General features: G+C 40.2%; 1 protein-coding gene across 10 annotated transcripts in view; it reads right to left on the minus strand.

Annotated features, from left to right (window-relative positions):
• Positions 1–22,104, minus strand: part of GRIP1 (glutamate receptor interacting protein 1) — a 334,877-nt gene that overhangs the window by 62,409 nt on the left and 250,364 nt on the right. For all 10 annotated transcript variants that reach the window (XM_075746053.1, XM_075746045.1, XM_075746076.1 and 7 more), the window contains exons 4-7: positions 21,762–21,907; positions 18,196–18,279; positions 17,236–17,311; positions 15,718–15,863 (exon numbers count right to left, since the gene is read on the minus strand). In XM_075746053.1, the coding sequence (XP_075602168.1) occupies positions 15,718–15,863; positions 17,236–17,311; positions 18,196–18,279; positions 21,762–21,907 (452 nt within the window). The remainder of the gene's footprint in view (positions 1–15,717; positions 15,864–17,235; positions 17,312–18,195; positions 18,280–21,761; positions 21,908–22,104) is intronic.

Genomic DNA, 22,104 nt, shown 5'->3' on the forward strand with positions numbered 1-22,104 from the left:
TGGGATTGACTGCACCAAAACGCAGGCATCTGTAGAGCAGGCCTGAGGTAGCTACACCTGAGCTAGAGGCTTAAACTCCCTCTACAACCATCAGAGAAAACTGGCATTTAAAAAATGTGTTTCACCTGCCCTACTTTAGGCATCTACATCAAGATGAGACAAGCTATTCTTTAGAACATTTCTCTCGACTCTTTTCCAGATCACTTAGTACTAGGCAGCAGGTGACTGATGAAGGAAAAATGTATAAATCATTCCAATTAAAACCTACAGCATAACACATACGCTCCAAGACATCTGAGTAAGGCTGCATGGGCATCTTTAATTCTTGCATTTCCCATCCCTGAAGAGCTGAACTGAAAGGAACTTTGCAAAGGCAAGAAAAAACATTCCCCAGTATACACAAAATATTTTGGAAAAGTTGTCAGAAAATGCTGAGCACACTGAGTTGCATCCTTCCAAATGTAGGTAAGTCTGGGTGGACTTTCACTGCGATAAGCAGAAGAGACTTTCCTGAAAACGGCTTTTTTCTCTCCCTCAACCAGTACCTACTGAATTGCATGTCCATGTTCCAGTGCTTCAGTGCTTCAAAAAGACACATCTTCACAAAGAAAAGATTCTCCAACTTTCTCATCATAGGCAAACCAACTTTCTCTAAACTCATTCCTGGAAATGGCTGAACAATTTTGCCTGAAAATGCTTTAAAAACTCAACAAATAAACCTGCAGGCTTAGGGAGTTACTGGGGGAAGGTGGAAGGAGGGCACAAGATAAACCTTACTGCAAACTGCTGAAGTTTTCAGTGTTCTTAAAATTACGGGTTTAACTGGAAGGCAGTTTACAGAAGTCTCAAAAAAGCCATTCCTTCTGCAAGGGGGATCATAAAGAAGAACAGAAAGGACACATCCTTTCTTCTTTGCTTTTCCTTTGCAGCTGTTTTCTAGTTCAAACATAGCAGCTGATACTTCTCCCACATTCTGTATCCAACTAAAGAATTGCAGAATGCACTGAGAAAGACCAGCAGCACCAATGCCATGATTTATAACATCAAATGCTAACATTTGAAATCTGGTCTGTTATGTGAAAGCCAAAAAGGAAATAAAATTAAATGCATGGTGGCTGTTCATCAAAGAGTTTCTCTAGCATGCTCGAGGGTGGAGACTTTTGCTGCGATCTAGATCCAAACTGGGACAACCTATAAAACTTATCACAAAACTGGTAATTTCATGCATGTACACCCTGTTCCCATGCTAATGCTGAAATACCAGAAGAGAAGTATCTTAACAAAGGGGCAAAGACATAATGGGCCTAGCATGTTCTCTTTTCATTAGCAGACAGGAGAGGACTGAGTGGTAACTGGGTGCAATTAAACAGTGTAAACAGTGCTATTTTTAAATAACTTGCATCAGAATTAGGTCCTTGTAATACAGGTCTTTTCTACACTTCAGACTTGAATGAGCTGTAGAATCCCTAAAATAGATGTTCTTATGCTGGCAACAAAATAAAACATTGATTTAGTGATGCAAACAGTGCTTAAACTAGAAGACCTTTATGCTGGCAGAAGACATTTTTGTTGGTATAAACTGGGTGTCCATTTGGTGAGAACTGAGGAGGGGCGCAAAGAAGCACAGCTCTGCTGTTTATTTCCCCGTGAGTAAAGCTCTTCAAACACTGGACAAGAGATTTCTCTCCTTTGGGTCCTATTTTAAATCCCAGCTGAAATCAATGAGAGTCTTCCTACGGAGTCAAACAGGCTTGGACCAGGCCGTGGCTAACTTCATGACAGGCACCTGACGGCTGACCTAAGGATCGATAATTCTTGTTCTTGTCCTAAACACTTCCGATGACAGCACACCACAGCACTGCCGTGGCTAGGGATTAGATGCAGCTTCATGTGCATGCAAAACCCACTAAATTCTGTGGAAAGAATCACCTAGCAGAGCAGATTCAACAATCAAGATAAAACTATACATTTAGCTAAAAATGCAATTCCAGGGCACTTAATACCTGAATTAAGCATTTATTTTAAAATGAAGAAGTTAAATGTGAATAACAACAGCTAGTTATTAAGTTGCTGGTGGCCTCCCTGAGTTAAAAAATGGCAGGAGGAATTGCAGGGAGTTTGTTTTAGATTTGCTTTGCAGCTATGGGGGATGTTGTGCCAAAATCATATTAATGAAAGAGGGGAAACCACAGTCTCAGTGTGTCTGCAGTACAGGGTATTTTCCTTTTTTTTTTTTATTTTTTATTTAAGATGCTTGAAGCCTTTAGATTTCAATTAAGAACTCAGGCAAGATGACCTGAATGAGCAATAGCTTTGGATATGAAATAAAGGATAAAGAAAAAGCCATCTAGGGGTTTTTAAAGAAAACGTTGAAGGACTTCTAAGTAACATGAAACAAGTCCCAAAGCTCTGCCTCAAGGTGTACATATTACCATCTTTTCATGTATATGACCTGCCAGAAAAAAGTGAAATTAACCCTGTAATTCAGAGGCAATATGGGTGATGGACGCCTGTGTGTAATACAACAGGAAACCTTACCCTAAAAGGCCCTTTCTTTCTCATTAGCATCCCCATCTCTGTTCCCCCACTGTCTGTCTCTTTTCTGCCCAGAGCCTCACTGTCTCGGAAGCTATACAGCCAATTTTGTCTATTGGCAAAGCACTACTCTGCTTCCAATTTCATGCAGGTAACCTGAGGGTCTGGGTCACCACATGACTTGACTCACTTCCAAGAAGTGCTTTTATACTGGTGTGGGTTCTGCATGTAAAAATGCAATTTTATCAGCCAGGGAAGAAATATCTGGAGGCACATAAGAGGAAGGAAGCAACCTCAGCTTGCCACAGCTTTACCTGTAACCTTGGGAAGCTGTCATATCCTTCATTACTCATCTCTTCAGGAGGGCTCGGCACTCTTTTTTTGGCTGCAGTGAGCCATGACTTCTCTGCTAGTGTCAGAATTGCAATTAAAGATGAAACCGGTGAATGGTCTAGATAAGTACGCCTCATAAAATCACTGCCACCCTCTTCTCCTCCTCCAAGAAGAAAACAGGTAAGATTTAAATGAAACCTGCAGTCAGGTGCTTGCCTTCGGTTTATTTTGAATGCATGTTCAATTATCACAGAAATGTCATTTTGTCAGGGTCCTCCAGCATTTACATTGCAATAGCAACATGACCTATCAATAACAGCTGTCAGAATATTCTGGCCAGTTTCCTTACAAATGAAAATCGTGAGACTCACAGAAGGTCATACACCACTAATGTGAGTCACCAATGAAGTGATTAAAAAAAGAAAAATCCAATGATTTTTTGGCTGAACATAGGCTAACACAGAGAGCAATTTTTACCAATACTGTTTCCCCAAGCCACTCTGATAAATATTGAGTTCATAGGCTACAAAATGATCTCTTTAATGAACCAAGCATGGTAACCATGCATTTAGGAAAAAGATAAAAGAGGTTATTATGGATGTTTAAAATTACTGTAGGGGAATGCACTTTGAATAGCAAATGCACCGAGAACATAACATTTCACTCATCATACAGCTGAGCAACACCATTGGAAGTATAATTCTGTGTAACAAGATCATGTTCTAAGATGTGGCACTGGTGCAATTATCTTTGAGTAACTATGTTGATTTCAAGATAAACTCGTTGAGCTTAGATGTTGATTTTTTTCCCTACCCACATTTCCAGCTCACAGACCTTAGTACTGTCTTCTCTGAGCAGTACATATCTCCCATGTGCTGAATACTACATGGTACAATCTCACAGGATCTGCCTCAGATCTCGTTCACACTGGTTTTGCACTCGAATGCCATTAACTGAGACAGCTCATATTTAGGCAAAATACCTAAAAATATTCATACTTTAAAATCCATCCTTTTTCAACATAAATGTTCTGCAAAATGATGAATGAACCATAAACCATAGTGTAAAGGGATGAAAATCTACCCTACTGCATCTCAATTTAACCTCTTAGTTTATGCTCCAGTAAAGGTATTCCGGGAAATGATCTGAGGGATTCTGGGGTTTTCTCTTCTTGGCTGAAGCTGTCAGACACAGTCTGGGTATGCCACACCGATGAAAAAAAGTCAAGAGGATGGAGTAGTTTGGTTCTGGATTTTTTAAACACCTCCCTCAGGGAAAGTCTTTGGAGACATTTAGCATTTTCCTCTCCCTGGAACGGAGGCAGGAATGGAGCCTTTGCTGTTGCTGTTTTTTCCTTAGCGATGGGCCGGTTTAGAGACAGCTTCTGGGGTTACAGCCCAAGTTCTCTCCGATATAAAGAAAATCAAATGTCTCTTATTCCTTAGTCTGTTGGATGACTGCAATGCCACTAAACCAAATCCAAGGCTGAATTTTTTTACTGTTTTATTTCTGATTACAGAGTTTCTCTTGCACTGAATTGCATGGCATATGCAGAAGATCCTTTAATCTCCAAGAAGCTTAATAATCATCCTCTTTGTAAAACTTTCACACCTGCACTCTGAATTTAAGTACTTCAGCTACCTGCTCAATTTTTTTTTCAGACAAGCGCAAATCAGGATATTTCATTATCCTTGTTAGTCTGCTGTTCACCAGCATACTAAGTAACAGATAAGCCAACTTACTGGAAGATCTCTCGACTAACTTCCAGCTGACCCAGAGGTATGAGCACGTAGTAGAGATGGCAATTCTCTTTCATGCTGCATTTCATGGCACATCTGGATAGCCCTCATGCAAAGTGGAAAGATTTGATCAATCCTTTTTTCCCATCTTTTACTAAATATGTGAGGGTTATTTGCTCCTTCCCTCTGCTTGCTTGGAGCCTGGATGGTGGACAGGAGAGTTTATTACAGCAATCTCCTCCTTCCAACATTTGTTTTTAAATACTCAGTAAAAGAAGCACAATATTTTTAATAGGAAGAGGCTGCTTCCATTTGAGGATCTAAACCCTTGAATTAGCATCTAAAAAATCCAGACCACAGGCTTCGTGAGGAGATAGGAGGATAGATTAGGAAGGCTCGACTTTAATGAATCATCATGAAATACATTAGATATGTCAGACTGATTTTTTTGAATTGTACACTATTTAGACTAACTGCATACAAGCATAGGTTTCACTTTCCTGACAAGTCTTTGAAGACAAATTTGCCCATTACTCTCAGCACCAAGTAAGTAAAACAGAATATTTTCATATACAAAGTGGAACTTGGAAGATAATACACACGCACACACTCTTTCCTAGTTATTTATGACAATTAAATTGTATTTTTAGTTTTCTGTTACAGGGACATCTCATTTCACCTTTACGTTTTTTTTTTCCCCAAACAGAGCAATGTTTATTAAGCTGCTTTTAATGAGGCCATGGTTTCAAAGGCACTAGAGAGAAATGTTAATTGGACCTGTTAGAGTAATTTGTAACTTATATGGTTCAGCTAAACTCCATTTATTTCTCTTTAGGGATGATCAAGAAATTTGTAAAGAAAGAAATATCTGTACGATTTATGAAATCCTTGTAAAACATGACAACTCCTCCCTTCTGTAATCATCTACCAGCAACATGGCTATCAAACTGTAACAACAAATCATAGCCAGGCAGAGAAAAGAAAGTAAAAAAATTCTATAGGGCAAATATACTTGGGAATCATAGACTTTTCTCATTAAAACGTCTTGATTTTAATTGCTTACAACTTACAACTTGGACACAGTTCAAACATTTGGTGTGATTTTTTTCTTATGATGGTTACCTCTCTCAGGCTCTATTTTTTTCTGCCCTTAGTTATTTCAGGTGAAACAGGTCAGCTCTGCCTGACAGCATCATTAGGGGAAACCATACTGGTTTGCCTCCACACAGAAAATTCTGTAGGCTTTAGATTCATGTTCTCTATGTGTCTTCATTACCTGACAGATCTGGCACAGAGAATCAAGAGAAGAGCCAGGAGGAGGGGAGAGTAGGACTTTTTGGGCAAGAAGGGGAGAAACTGAGGTGAGATTGATCTGAAATGAAGCTACAGTACAAGAAACTTGGGAATGGTTTGCTAAGAGACAGGGACAGGAGAAAGGGCTAAAGAAGGACAGGCATGAAAACTGCAAAAGGCCTTTACGGAGGGAAATCAGCAGTGTGAGAGAAATGTGTTGGAAAATTACCTAAGCCTTACTTGGCAAAAGACAGAAGAAAAAACTGGGCTGTAAGGAGAGGGAATAGCATGTTGGGGATTTAGGACCTTCTAGAAAAGAAGTCTCAAACTAGGTCAGTAAGGAGAGGGAAAATCAAGCAGCTGCTGGGGAAAAAAAGACAGTAATGCAGCTAGGAACCAGGATAAGAACAAAGAACAGAGGAAAAAAGCATTACGTTTGCATGAAATGGACAGGAAGGAACCTTTACAGTTCTCCGCTGTCAGCAAACGTCTTTGAAACCCACTGGCCACATGTGTCTCTCAAGTCTGTTCTGGTCCCCAGGAAGCACATACATATGTTCTGTGCTGGACAGCTGGTCTGATAACCCGGCTAACAAGGAGCAGACTAGTGGGCTTAATGATTCTCAGTCTTTTGAGGAACTACTTGATGTAACGTGAGGTATAAAGTTTTTCCCACAGAGAAACTTAGCTAATGGTACACAAAAATGCGTCAACACTGTTAAGGATGTAAGCTCACACAAACACTGGGACACAACAAATTGACAGCTGCTCATGCAACACATTGATACCATTCATTAGATAGAGAAATACTGTTTTCTCACAAGGCCCCATTCCACACCTCTTTCACTACTCAGCAGTCCTCGTGATGAAACAAGTGTCCTATCCATAAGACAACGCACTGTAAGTTTTGAGGGAGCTACCAGTAAATGAATTGGGTGGCGGGTATGTAAAGCATAAAGAGGGAACTGCAAGAAAGAGAAGGACATATAACATGGAGGAGACGCCTGTGTGCTGCTTTGAAGTACCAGAATCTCTTTCTGTCACAATTTCTGTAAAGGCTGAAAAGGACATTTAAACTGTATTGGTCACTAATTGCAAGCATTTTCTTGTTTCACTATCAGCAGTCAGCAGCAGTAGCTCTTGATCGCACAAAGTACTGATGAATCAAAAACTGGATTTTGAATTTGCCAGCCCAAAATGCTGAGTTTTTCTTTTAAACCATAATGCCTATTTACTTTAGGTTTCCATGCTACCCATTTATCTCAAGGTGTTAAAAAGGTAAGTATCTTCCTTTTAAACCAGGTAAATAGAGTAGACTAAAGCAGGTAAGCAAGCAGGAACTGATGCCTGACTGATAGATATCAATCCTCTCATAGGCTGATGATGAGACTCAGTGAAGTCAGCATATCATATTTAGTAGCAGCACGAGAGATGAAGGCTTAAAAGGAATCACCCCTACTTGCTATTGTAAAAAAGCAGTCCTGAAAGCCAGAAAACTTGATAGCAGAAAAAACCCACAAGCCTCAGACTTCTCTGAAGGAAAAAGCCTCTTTTGGATCCATGGATAAGTTATATCCCAAACCATGTATCTTTCCCTAGATGAAATCCTAACAAGCTAGGACTACAGAGAATGAGCTTACTTATTGTATACATCCATGCATGACTGTCAGTTCATACTAATGTCCCTGATGCAGGCGTCTGGCACTGACAGCAGAAAGCACAAATAGTGTGTTTGATAAACAAGGAGCTTGTACAGTAAGATGAGAGACTAACATGGCATAGCATGTAGATTTAAATATCTGCTTAGTGGGTGCAGTGTTGTAGCCAAGAAGAAAGGCCTGTAATGAAGGCCTACTTGTATTATATGTGATAAGAAACTATTCATTATTACTTTAGGTAGAAGGCTAACAATTCTTAGAATGAGCACCTGCTACACATCATGAGAAAAAAGAGAAGCTACAAGACACTTCAAGGTCCTTATGTACATACTTTGCAGAAAGGGAGGACATTAATTGCCTCCAGCAACATCCTTATCTTTCTGAGGCGTATAGCAAACAATTACCAACACTGAAATATTGAGAAACTAGGGGAAAGGTAATTTGGGCCAGGGTCCCCACGACCACCGACCCATAAGCCCCCTACCCAAATTATACCACCTACTCAAAAGATAGAGGCGGAGAAAGGAACTGAGCATGCGTTCTAGTTTGCATACTAGGCGAAGAAATATGAACCAATTATTGTAATGGGGAGTGTACCACTTTGTAATCTTTGTAACATTGGTGTATAAATATGACAAGAGAACCAGCATTAGGTGTGCCTGATTTGAGGAACTATCCTCCTGACACCCAGCGCTGCAATAAAGGAAATGCCTGCTTCTTAATGCTAAATTGGTGTTAGGGAGTTTTCTTTCATTCCCAAATTTCGGTGACAGCGTGAACGTGAATCGTGCACTGGCCTCCAGGAGAGACAAAAAATCCCACGTGTTTTACCTAGTGACACATCTGCAAGTGCGTATCTCTGGAACTGTTAGAGATATGTCTATGTCATCTTCTGCCTTAAGAAAGAGTCAAAACATTTGGAATGACCTTGGGACACTGAGGTTTTCTCCTTGAGATCTGCATATTGCCTGAAGCACTCAAACTGTGGCAGGATTAAGTCCTCGGGAAAAACCCACCAGGAAATTAATAACTTTGCATTCAGACAAGGATCTGCCTTGTGCCTTCGATAAACCTGTGGTCACATACTGAAGACAGAAAGAAAATTCAAAATTAATAGCTGCACAAAAAGGTTATTATCTCTCCTGTGGGTCTTGTGACTGTATTGCATGCACACCTACCTGGACAGAGGCTGAGCAGACAATCTCAATCCTGACATTTCCCAACTGGCACAACATTGCCTTCTAGCATAATTTGTGTCTGTGTTTGTGTAGCACTATTTAAAGTAGAGTAATACTTCAGCTAATACAGCTATCATGACCTTTGCTTTGCACATGAATTTTCATTCAATCTGTCTCTGAAGCAACATAAGACAGAAAGTGTTCTTTAAAGGTTTAAGTAACTAATTCATATTTAGAATTTCAAGGGATATAGGTCTGTTGCTTTGCGACAGCCAGGAGACCTGCAGTTGCAGTCAAATGCCAGGGTATGCTATCTATCTGTTCTGTGAAAGACTTGTAAGAGACAAAGGAAATGTTAATTTTAAGTTTATAAAGAAACAGAAAGAAAAAGGCAGTGTGGAATCCTACAGGCTTCCTGACTCTCCTTCAACTTTCAAGGTCTTGCAACACTTTTAAGGTTTATGAGGATCTTGAGTCTGTCCTTGGGAGTCTCTGGAGCTCCCGTTCCTTGGTCTTGTAAAATTCCATAGCTCTTAAAAGTCTCCACAGTGCTGGATATGCTTGAGTGCTACTGCTTTACGAAACTTAAGGGGCAGTCCATAAGTTCTTTTTTCTCCTGTATTTCTTGTCTTGCACAAACTACTGAAAGTCTACATTGGATCACAGATTACCTCACCTGATGTTTAAACTATGCAAGTTTTCTCTCCCTAGTGCTTTTCTTGTCAAGCAGAATTACTGAAGGGCAAAGCAGATTTCTTTAAGTGTACTCTCATAAAATTGTTACTGCCTTCGGTATTTGGGGTTTTTTTAATAGGTGAACTTAAAGAAGTGAAAGGCTTCGACAGTGTTTGTGAAACTGCTATCAGATTTACTAGCAAATGACTGCATGAATAATTCCCATTCTATCAAGTTGTATCAGTGGTAAAGGTAGAGTTCAGAAAAACAAGGGTGGTGTTCTAGCTACAGCTGACCAGTGACTCTGGTAGCTTAGGACTAAAAACCAAGCTGAACATCTCTGCTTTGCAGAGAACAATTACAGGGTGCCACATTCCAGCAAATCTATTCTGGCTCAAATAAGTGCCAGAATTGTTAAAGAAGCCAGAGAAACATATGGAATACGAATGAGCAATATGTTCCTTCATTCCTCAAGACTACAGGCTTGAACTTGGTGATGTGATGGTTGGAGGCTGTCTTGGGCACAGCAATCACAAAATGATAGAATTTTCGATTCTCAGAGAAGTAAGGAGGGGGGTCAGTAGAATTGCTGCTTTGGACTTCAGGAGGGCAGACTTTGGCCCATTTAGGAGCCTGGGTGGCAGAGTCCCTTTGCAGTCCTGAAGGGCAAAGGAGTCCAGAAAGGCTGAAGAAGAAGGAAATCTTCAAGGTGCAGGAGGAGGTGGTCCCCATGTGCCAAAAGACGAGCTGGCAGGCAGGAAGACCGGCCTGGCTGAACAGAGAGCTTTGGCTGGAACTCAGGACAAAAAGGAGAGTTCAAGGACTACAAGAGGACTACAAGGATGTTGAGGTTATACAGGGAGAAAATTAAAAGCGCCAAAGCCCAGCTAGAACTTAATCTGGCTACTGCCATAGAAGACAAAAAAAAAAAGTTTCTGTAAATATATTAGCAACAAAAGGAGGGCTAAGGAGAATCTCCATCCTTTATTGGATGCAGGGGGAAATATCGTGACAAAGGCTGAGGAAAAGGCTGAAGTACTTAATGCCTTCTTTGCCTCAGTCTTTAATAGTAAGACCAGTTGTTCTCTGGGTACCCAGCCTCCTGAGCTGGAAGGCAGGGATGTGGACCAGAATGGATGTTACATCCAGTTGGTGGCCAGTCACAAGTGGTGCTCCCTAGGGCTCAGTACTGGGACTAGTTCTCTTTAACATCTTTATCAATGATCTGGACGAGGGGATCGAGTGCACCCTCAGTAAGTCTGCAGACGACACCAAGTTGGGCGGGAGTGTTGATCTGCTTGAGGGCAGGAAGGGTTTATAGAGGGATCTGGATGGGCTGGATCAATGGGCTGAGGCCAACTGTATGTGGTTCAACAAGGCTCAGTGCTGGGTCCTGTACTTGGGTCACAACAACCCCATGCAATGCTACAGGCTTGCGGAAGAGTGGCTGGAAAGCTGCCCAGCGGAAAAGGACCTGGGGGTGTTGGTCGACAGCCGGCTGAACATGAGCCAGCACTGTGCCCAGGTGGCCAAGAAGGCCAATGGCATCTGGCTTGTACCAGAAACAGTGTGGCCAGCAGGACTAGGGAAGTAATTGTCCCCCCGTACTCAGCACTGGTGAGTACTGTGAGTACAGTACTGTGTTCAGTTTTGGGCCCCTCACTACAAGAAAGACATTGAGGTGCTGGAGCACATCCAAAGAAGAGCAATGAAGCTGGTGAAGGGTCTAGAGCACAAGTCTGATGAGGAGTGGCTGAGGTAACTGGAGTTGTTTAGCCTGGAGAAAAGGAGGCTGACGTGAGACCTTCTTGCTCTCTACAACCACCTGAAAGGAGGTTGTAGTCAGATGAGTGTTGGTCTCTTCTCCCAAGTACAAGCGACAGGGCAAGAGGAAACAGCCTCAAGTTGTGCCAGAGGAGGTTTAGATTGGATATCAGGAGAAATTTCTTCACTGAAAGGGTTGTCAAGCACTGGAACGGGCTGCCCAGGGAAGCGGTTGGGTCACCATCCCTGGAGGTATTTAAAAGATACATAGATGTGGTGCTTAGGGACATGGTTTAATGGTGGACTTGGCAGTGCTAGGTTTACGGTTGGACTTGATGATCTTAAAGGTCTTTTCCAACCTAAAGGATTTTATGATTCTAAGAAACACCCGCTGAAGAGATGAGAGAGAAAGATTTTGTGTGTCTCAGGTGCAAATGGCTAACAAAAGCTTACTTTTGTGCCAAAGTCTTGGCAATAGCTAATAGTTTTGTTTAACTATAGCATCCTTCATTCAAAGATTACCTCATCAAGAACATCCAAGATTTAAAGAGTAGATTGCTCAAAAGCTGAGCAGCAACAATTTATGAAGCAGAGCTACATAAAAATGTTATGGGCCAGAATTTAAACTCAAGGTAGCCATTACCTTTCAGACTAAATATGGAGGATTACCCAAGCAGATGCTACCCCAATTACAGACACAACGGACACCCCAGTAGCATCATGGCAGATTTTGGAAAACCTGAAGAGAAACTGCATCTGCTCTGCTTCCAAATAAATGTAGTGATGAACTATAAACTTTTATTTCTCGTTTTAGACAGGGACAGTGTGAATCTCTGTTTGCAGCTTGTTATTAGCATTGCATTCTAATTCTAATTCACTCTCTGAGGATGCCTGACCTATAGTTCTCAAGCTGTGAGCAGCTCATTAGGACACTTCATCCAGACCACAACCTCTGCCAAACAGTGAGAACTTCAGTCTTCCCAACCTAAGTTTATAGCTTGGAATTAATGTTTGTTGTTTGGCTGCCACAGAAAAAGATTCAGGCTGCAAAAGTCACTGCCGACCACCACTCTGCCTCTACTCCTTCCCCTCCATGAGGGACGCAAGTGTAGTCATATGGCACAGAGAGAGCTGCAATATTCAGACCTTTCCCATCACTAGATGAAAATAGGTGACCCACATGACCATAAAGGTTGGTCACTTCAGGTGTAAGGATTACAAAGAAAAGTGAAAAAACCCACAAAGTTTATGTTACTTGCACACAGCTGTGTGTAGGGCAAGTCACCATATCCATCTCCTCTGCAAACACGAAAATGCAGCATTATTAAAGCCTCACAAAATTAAAAAATGCAGGTAGTCTCCTCTAAAATCAATAAGGAGTATAAGCAACCACATTGCTTCATGACTGGAGGAGGTGTTTTGGAAAACAGAAAGACTTTTGGAAGACTGCTACCTCCACAACTTCAACTGTAACTTTTATCAGGTTATCAAATATTTTCTCAGAAATTATGTTCTCCTATTCTCTTCAGGGATTATCTTGGTATTTCCAAACTCCTACTATTTCAAAGTCTCTTTGAAACTATACAGCAGTACACTCCACACATCAACCCAGAAACATTTTCAGCATGAAAAAAATAAATAAGACTCAACAAGCTAATAACATCTCTTCCAAGAAGCTGAACTGACAAGTTTATTTCCTAGGACCCAGCTGAGCAGGATACTTCAGGATGTATTTAAGCAAGCACAAGTGTAACCCCAGAGAGTTCAATGGGACTAGCCACATCTACATTTATACACACTTAATTACCCTGCGCAGAACCCCTTGATGCTTTTTTTACTCCAGTTTGTCTAGGTTCCAGAACCAATAAACTATACAGCCTTCCCAGGTGACCTCTTGAAAACTTCAGGCGAGCTAAACTTCGAGAAATATATCACCTTTGAAACAGCTTAGGCTTACAGAAGTACAAAAAGTCAGTTACACACTACAGGACTGTAACCGAAAAATAGTTCAGGATTATTTTTTTCATCTAGTGTAACCTTTTCAAATTAAGTTCCAATTTCATGCTATCAGAATATATTTTATGGCTCTTTCCAGTTCTGGCCACATGGAATGCTACTTTATAGGATATAACCATCTGCTAACAGAAGAGAAGACATTAAAGCAAGTAATGGTACAATTATGTCTCTGGAAGTAAGATATTCTACTGAAAGTTTATATTAGGAGGACCTTATAGATTGCACCAGACTTTATATAACTTTTGGATTGTTGCCCCCTCTGAGCAGGCTGACTACTAGAGTCAAGCATCAGTAATTGATAACCCCCTTACCCAATGCTCTTCCTCTTGTTTCAGCATATTTTCATATTCACATCAAGCCTGAAGCAGCATTATAAATAGCTTGTCTCCTGGATAACATAAGAGTTGGGGAACTGAGTAACATTTCTGTAATTCTTAAATTTCTGTTCATGGCTCATATCCTGCCTTTCACATTACTCCCAATGTTGACTTCACTGCTCCTGAGCAGAGGAGTAAGGGAAGGTTCAAATCAGCACCGTTTTCCTGGGCCAGAAATTAATGGATTTGGATGAGTGATTTTCAGCCTTTGTGCCATGGTCACAACATAACTGCAAAAAGCAAAGAAAGCTTCCCAATAAAATTTTTCACACCACTGCCAGAAAACTATGCAGGGCATGTAAATTGGAAAAACAATCAAGACTTACTGAGGGCTAGATAAAATCTAACAAAATCATAATGTATTAGAAAGAGAGCCTACTGAATCCCTCCTTATTTCTTCTCGCAGACACTGCAGGACCACCACCCCACACATTTCCCAGAGTTCGTTTCTCTCTTCCTTCCTTCTTTCTGACTACATAAGTCTGACGTTTTTCTACCTCCTTAAGTTTCCCCAGGATAACACATTCATTGCCAGGAAGGCAGGAACAATAAATCCAGATTTGTTACTGAGAACAAAAGGGAGATAGCAGAGTTTATTCAGAGAGAGAATGACATGAAGAGACTGCCTGGTAGGTACTGCCTGTACAGTTATAAGCCTGCAATTTCCAACTAAGATCTGTATTCTCCTGCACTGAGCTCTATCCAGATAACACTGAAAAGAAGGCTCCTGCCTTGAGCAACCTGCAATTTAGAGCACAACAGAGCTTCTCATCATGTGGTCTTGTCCTCACACAAACTTGCAAAGATTTCTAAAAGATCCTTAGTGAAATTGCAGCCAATTCCCTCCCTGGGGTATACAGGAGAACAGGGATGGGGTTCTTCTCTGAAATGAAAGCCTTACTGGGAACTTTGTCTAAAGCCAAGGGTTCTTTTTTCAATGAGATCTCTCTTTTAGGGCAAGTGGAGCATAAAGAATCTGGTTTTAACTGTGATAATAGATAGGGTTTGGACATCCATCATCTTCCAAAGAAAAAGAAGAAATAAATGAAAACATCTAAATTCTAGTCCTCTTCAGGTTACAAGATCACTCGCATTTCCATTTTCTACATGGGAGGTTCCTGCCCAGACGCTGAGCTGTCTTCACCTTTCTGGACATGAACCTTGCATGAATGTCCAGCAAGCCTGCCAGACACCATGCAAACCTGTCACTCCATTCTTGATAGTTAAGTAAACAAAGATACATATTAGACTAAAAAAAAATAAATCTGTGTCTTGGAGAAGAACTAAAAGAGGGCTGTTCCAGATTAAACAAATATCTGACATTATTCTTCTAAGTATTAATCTTTCCCAAGGCTTTGAAGTTTGACAGTGCTATTTCACAAATTCCTATGAGCCTGCTTTACTGCTAGGCTAGAAATCTGACTGTGGAACTAAGGAGGGAAAGAAGAGAAAGATCCCCAAACAGAGAAGAAATATTTCAGTCTGACTGGTGAGTATTTCTATTTCTTGCTGCCATGAATTTTGTGTATTTTGCAAAAATGGAGGGGAGATGACACCTCCCAAAACAAATGGAAATAACCGAATCCCAAATCTGTTATGAAAAATCATCTGCTCTCCTTAACTTTCCAAAAACCTCCCATATCTTCAGTGAGTTCAATCAAAGTTTGTATAAAGCCTAAGCTCGTTTTTCAAGCCATGATTTGCCACCTCTGCATTTCTTAACAAATTTTGTTTTCCCCGTTCTTTTCCATGTGGCAGTTTTGTGACTTTTTAATAATATCTCGGCCACCTAGCAGCACTGGCAAAAGGCAAAATAATTCCTGTAAGAGCAAGTAAACCCCTCTTTCATGTGACATAGAAATGCTTACACTTCATTAACCTTTATTATAAACTAGTCACTGGAAAAGTTACTTTGCTAGAATCCACACTATGGCTTCACTCTACAAACCATGAAATGTCAGAATGCTAAATTACAGTAAAATACTGCTCACCTCCTTATGAACCCAAGATTAATGATACGGTGCGGAAAGGAATAGCAGTGCTACTAGGAGCGTAACAGGTCACGATCACTTCTGAAACAGCTCATCAAGAACAGGCAGGAAAACATCACAGATGGTTCCCGGAACTAAAGCCCTACTCTTCTACCTACCCATCACTGAGACATCGTATTCAACCAGCAGTGTTGCCTCCTGCCCGCATTGTTTCAGAATACTCATGGCTTCAGCATGTGTCGTTCCCAGCAGTCGGATCCCATCAACACTCAGCAGCCTGTCCCCGGGTTTGATTGTGCCCTCTCTGAAGGGAGATTAAAGGAATGATATTTATTAATATAAGAGAAATTGATTTGGAGATAATACCTTTTTTTATGCAAAGCGATTCTCTCACACCCTCTCTGACATCCATCCCTCTTGCCTTAACACTTAACATTTACTTTGACGGTGAGAACATTCAGAGGGCGCAGAGGAAAGGAAATTGCTTTAATTGGAAAGTCAGTGACTGGAAAACGGCTTAACACATACCTAAATAATCAAGTTGTGTTAAATTGCAACTAAGTATAGCTTTTGCTTCAACATATGCTTTCTTTCTGCCTTGTCCACACAACTCCTTTTTCATACACAAACACCTCCTCCCCCGGTATTTTCTTAAAAATAAATACGAGGTGCAAACCACATGGGTGAAGAAACAGACTGCAAAATATGAATGTCCTTTTACTGATTTTCTTCAAAAATATCCCTTACTTGGATAATTCCATTTTTCTTTTCTTCCTACCTAAAAATAATTTGGCTATAAGTGTACACTGTCTCCCAGGCATATCTCATAACATATTCAGAATCATAATAAAAAATAAAGTACTAATGTTCTCAGCTGAAGAATCGGGGAGACAAACAAGGAAGCAAGGGGGATGAGGGTGGGAAGAAAGGGAGGGACAAAAGATGAAAGCTGTCTTGAAATGTCTGCTTCTCAGTTAATGTTTCCAAGGTCAAAAATGTCAACATGAGCTACACAAAAATCATCTGCTTTAAAGAAATTGGCCTTTAAGTTTCTTTAATGGTTTAAGGACACAAATGCCATTTTTGAAAATATAATTCATACATATCAATAAAGTCAATATTCTTTCTTTATATAGATACAAGATGGTATTACATACAAATATGTTCATTGGGCAAAACCATAAATCTGTACTCAGTTGTCCAGGTGAAGTTATCTGTGAATTCACATGCAGATATGTACAAACATCTTAAAATAACACAACAACATCCAAACAGAAGACAGTATTTTTCTGAAGTGCAAGAGAAGAAGATTGTGGTGTTAGAGTATAAAAAGCATAATTAAGAGCTACACCAGTTGTCTGAAGGCTGCAAAAAATGTTCTTTGACCTATTGCAGGCATTTGTTCTAATTATTTTAGGTTGATTTTTGAAAGTGTTTAATGGGAAAGTCTTGAAAAATGCAACATACTAAATTAAAGTTCACATACACCATGATGTGCTGAGCCTCTGTGGTTGCCTATTACTGTTATTATTATTATTGCAATTAAATGCATAAACCCTGAATTTCAAAGGAACAGATTTGAATATGTCTACTTCACAAATCCTAACTTCTGTCCCAAATAATTCACCTTTCTCCATTTCTCTTTCGCATGCACTACAGAGAAAGATGAATTGTACCTGTCAGCAGGCCCTCCAGGTCTAACACATGTTATTACAACAGGACGAGATTTATTTCTGTCATCGTGTGCTCCACCTAGAAAGGGAAAAGTGAGAGAAAGCACAACTTCATTTTATGTTTTTTATGAAACCTCATTTTCAAGAGGCAAGTCTAAATCTTGCAGCATGCACACTTACAGATGAGCTAAAAAGACCAAAAAATGGCCAAGCCACTAATATGAACATCCACTGAGCTTTACCTTAAATAAAATTGACCTAATGTATGGTATATATGATTATTTATAAAATATTTCTACAGAGTAATTATTAATAAATGTATATTCTTTTCTTAGAACGGCTACTCTGCAAATCTGATCTCAGTGTGAAAACTTATTGTTCTGCAATGTTTGCTGCATAGAGAAAAAACATCCATACTTCATGTATACTCAGAATAATGAGTGGCCACTAAGAAATTTATATATTAAATTAAAAAACCCCCAGTTTTCCCTGAAGAAGTTAATAATTCATAATAAGTACAATAATAATTCATTAAAAAGTATATTATTTAACAGCTGCATGTTTTCTTCTGTTCTCTAAGTCAGTGATAATACTTTTGTTGTACAATTCCAACAGTCAGCACAATTAATCAGATTTCATACCTAATTTCTACAAATACTATATGCGAATCTTTTTTAAGAACTACAAGCCTCCTGCTGATTTCAGTGGTAGCAGAATCTGGTCTTACATGAAACAAAGTTTGTCATGTTCTTGGCATAGTTGATTAATTACTGTTATTCCATAAACAAAAATTAGAGCAGTTTATAAAAGCAGTACATTAATGTATGGAAAAATTAATACACAAATCACATAGATTTTTACAAACTGTAAGCTGCAAATCTTAAATGATTTTTAGTGTCATAAAAACTTCCTGCTTTTTTTGGCCAATTTAGAAAATATAGTTCACATTTAATGATAACTCACCTCTTATTACAAATCCAAAAGTGTTCCCCTCTTTATGTAAAGTAACTTCCACAGTTCTAAAGATGAGACCTGATCCTTGTACAGCTAAAAGAAAAAAAAAAAAGAAAAAAATTCCAAAATGTAATTATTTTTCAAATTATACACACAGATTTGCACCTTTTCCAAGTTAAACTAGCTAATGTGTTTCTGGTCATACAATCGGAAAGACTCCACTACAGAACAGTCAGATTAAAGACCAGTAATTAAATACAACTCATCCTCTTTTTGACAGAATTGTGGGCCAGATATTTTGCAGATTGCCAATGGTTTGGAAGAAGAGCCATAGATGCATATAAGGTATGAGGAATTTGAGCCTTACTGTTTAAATTATGGCATAATTTTGCTTTTCTTAAAGCTATAGAAAACAGCTAGAAAAGATGGAAACACACAGTGAGACACAAAAATGACAAATGAAATTCTTAAAGCAACCTATGGAGCTGGTTGTTCAGCCATGAAAACATTTATTTGTACTGCTTAAAGTCAAGGCAGTCAAGATTCTTAGGGTGTATCTCTAATCTCAGCTTGCTAGATTAAGATGAAAAAAGTATTTTGTATCATAAGGGATTTGTTATTTTTTTCCTTTTTCAAAATGTACATGCTCTCTAATCATTGGTAAGTGAGTAAAAAAAATCTTTGACTTCTAGTCGAGCCAGTATTTTCTCTGTAAGCACCAGAGGAGTGGTGCACAGCTGGGTTAGGAGGCGAGAAGCCTAATGCACAAACACATTGGGTGTGATATTCCACTTTGCAGAATTTGAAACCACTGCTGTTAAGAGACCAAATGCCAGTTTACTATTAGCTCTTACAGGAAAAACTTTGGCTAAGTGTGAGAACTCCCTTTTCCAAAGGGACACTGGGCAAAATCACACACACGCACACTTCCCAGCTTCCAGTAAGATACTGCAAACAGCACAACATGTAAAGATTGAAAAAAAAAAAATCCTCTATGAAATAAATGTTCTGTGAGCAGCAGAACTCATGAAAACCTATGTCCTTTAATGCTCCTGCCTGCAATAATCAGTTTCCCGGTACCCGTTAGGATACCCTGAGGGAGCAATGGACACCACAGGCTACACAGCTGGGGAGATGTGTGCTGCTGGCCACGAGCAACCCCAAGCAGAAGTTGTGTCTCCCCAGCACTGCCTGCCTCTCTTTCTGAGGACTCCCCGGGTCTGGGACTCTCTCTACTGCTCAAGTGTCTATTTTCATGAAATGTGCTGTAATGTACTTTTTTTTTTTTGGAGTCTTTCAATCCCCTGTTAAAGAAATTACTGCAGGGAACCAGAAGACCAAGCCAGTGAAATCACATAAATCTCATTTCCTTAGGAAAACAGATGAAAGATGGCCCTCCAAAGCATTGCTGTGTATTGCAGTAATTCCTGCTACAGCTTGAAGATCAGGACCATGTTACTGAAGTCCATGTAGTTGATTCCTTTTCAGCTAGAAATATTTTACTGCCCAAAAAGGACCAAATTATGGGGAGGAGAGAACAACTCTTGCCTTCATTGCTATCAACTGAAAGTGTCTCTGCATGTAGCTTGAACTGAATCTATGCTTCCTTATCTACTTGGTGTGGCCTGTAACTTCCACTGGGGACAAGCAAAGCCTGTAGTTCAGAAGCGAGGATCGGCAATGCAGCGTCCTTCCACTTAGACAATAGCCATTCAGGCGGCTGTCCTTCTACCCCAGCCACAGCCTGGGAGGGGAAAGAAGTCCGTAACCTTTAGCAACAACAAAAGGCAGATGTGAGGTAGGCATGGCTCACATTCCAGTTTGAAACGTTGAGGTGGCTAGTGCTGAAAATAGCAGCTGGATGCTCCTGCTGTGAACACTGCCAGACAGGGAAGGAAACACCAGGGAGAGTGGGATTACCACTGCTCAGACAGGTTTAATCCATCATTATTAAAGTACTGACATTTCCCCACTCTGAAACTGTGATAGTCCTCTCTCTGAGGGAGCAACCATGAGACCAACAGTAGAATTTCATTATGTATGGAGCAGGGAAGGAGGTGTCAGGACTTCACCACGTGACCTACTAGAAAACGTGGTGTAATGAAGGCACTCTGTCTAGCTTGTTCACTAGAAATTAATGGGAACAACTAGACTGCTAATTATCTCCAACTTTATTAGCTATGCTTGTAGGAAGGGGTCAGAAATTCCAAGGACTTAAAGAAAAAAGTGTGACTGCTACTGTATTTTAGCATGTTAAAATCCTGTTTCAGTGGACAAGAGTGGCACACATGCCAAAAGTGGGTGAAATGGAAGGAAGCCCACTTGAGTAAGTGCAAAACAACACTCATGAACCAACTACATCTCCAGCAAAATAATTCTGAGCTCAGCTGACTTCATGAACTCAAATACTGTGTTTTTGAACATGAAGTTCACTTACCACAAAGGAACACTAATCAACAGAGAACATTCAAAACATACTAAGGTGGTTGTCAGGAGGTCATACAAGCAACCAAATATGTAATTAGACTAACTCTCCAGCTGCCAGAAAGCAATGGGGAGTTCATCCTTTTCTGAGCATCAGAGTGATGGAATTTTTGGTTTCTGCTGCAAGGAAAGTCTTTATTTAAGGAGACAAGAGCTTCCTAGCTGGCTCTGCAGATTTTTCTGGCCAAACACCAGCAAACCACATCTTCTCCCCTCCAGTAAGCAGCATGAAGGAGCACACACTCAGGCATGACTGGTGCAGCCCCCTTGGTGCCAGGCAGAGACCTGCCACTCACTCCTTCATTTTAGGTCCCAGGTTTCCAACTCATCATTTCTCTAGCTTTCGCTTCATACCTGTTAGCGTCAATTCCCACTGATTTTCTCCTACAGACACACAGTCACAAACATAAGCATAAACAGAAAGAGCAAAGCAGAGGCGAGGAAAACATTCAGGAGCACTCTGTGACTTCGGCGTCAGCATAAACTTGTATTTAGAAGACAATCCTGCTCAGTGAGAAGCCCTTGTTTCAGTCACACAATTCTTGCAGGTTTATGTATCCCCATAGCCTACCCCACTGGGTCTGCTGCTCTAGAAATGAGATGTCGCCTAAAACTGATGTCAGAAAAGCCTGGAAAAGTCTCAAATTATGTTGTTTATCTGGGAGAACAGGAGGGTGCTGCAAGTGAGAGAAGGAAAGAAAAGGCAGAGGCAGAACTTGCAGATATTCATTGGTCTCATCTCAGAAGATCTTACTGTAACAAGATGGATTCTCTTACTCTTGAATCTATTTAATCTAATTCCCAGTGTTCAAAACTGGGAACAAACAAACAAACAAACAAACATTGGAGGTTGACAACTGTGCTCTGCCATTGGCTAGACTTGTGCTCCTAAAACACCTGAGCATCTCTGAGAGCATCCCCCTGTACTGCCCGTTTTTGCATACTGCTTCCAAGCTCTGCGATAAGCCAGAGGAAAAAAAAAATGTAAGAAAACAACTACTAACTAAAATGAAGATCACCAACCATGCCCATCTCACCCCTGACAACACATCTGCTATTCTGCATAGGTTTCAGTTTGCTCTATTACTTACAGACTGGAGGCAGCTCATACTCCACTTCTAAAACAACCCTCTCGCCAACGTTCTTGAGCAGGCTGATGATCTCATCATGGCGAAATTTGGTCAGGTTGATTCCATTCACAGATTTGATGTAGTCACCTACATCCAGCTGATCACTCCTAGGAAAAAGTACATACTCCTTTTCTTAAAGACAGATCTGCTGGCCTAAACTAACTAAATCCTTTAAATTACTGTATAGCAATGGTAAGAAATATTTTTTCCATTAATCTAGATTAAAACAAGTTGATCTTTCAAACAGAAAGTGGCATTTTAAGATCTTAATCTAGTCTAGCTTGTTAAATACTGAAATAACATT

The sequence above is a fragment of the Balearica regulorum genome, chromosome 1 (genome assembly GCF_011004875.1).
Source record: "Balearica regulorum gibbericeps isolate bBalReg1 chromosome 1, bBalReg1.pri, whole genome shotgun sequence".
NCBI lineage: Eukaryota > Metazoa > Chordata > Aves > Gruiformes > Gruidae > Balearica > Balearica regulorum.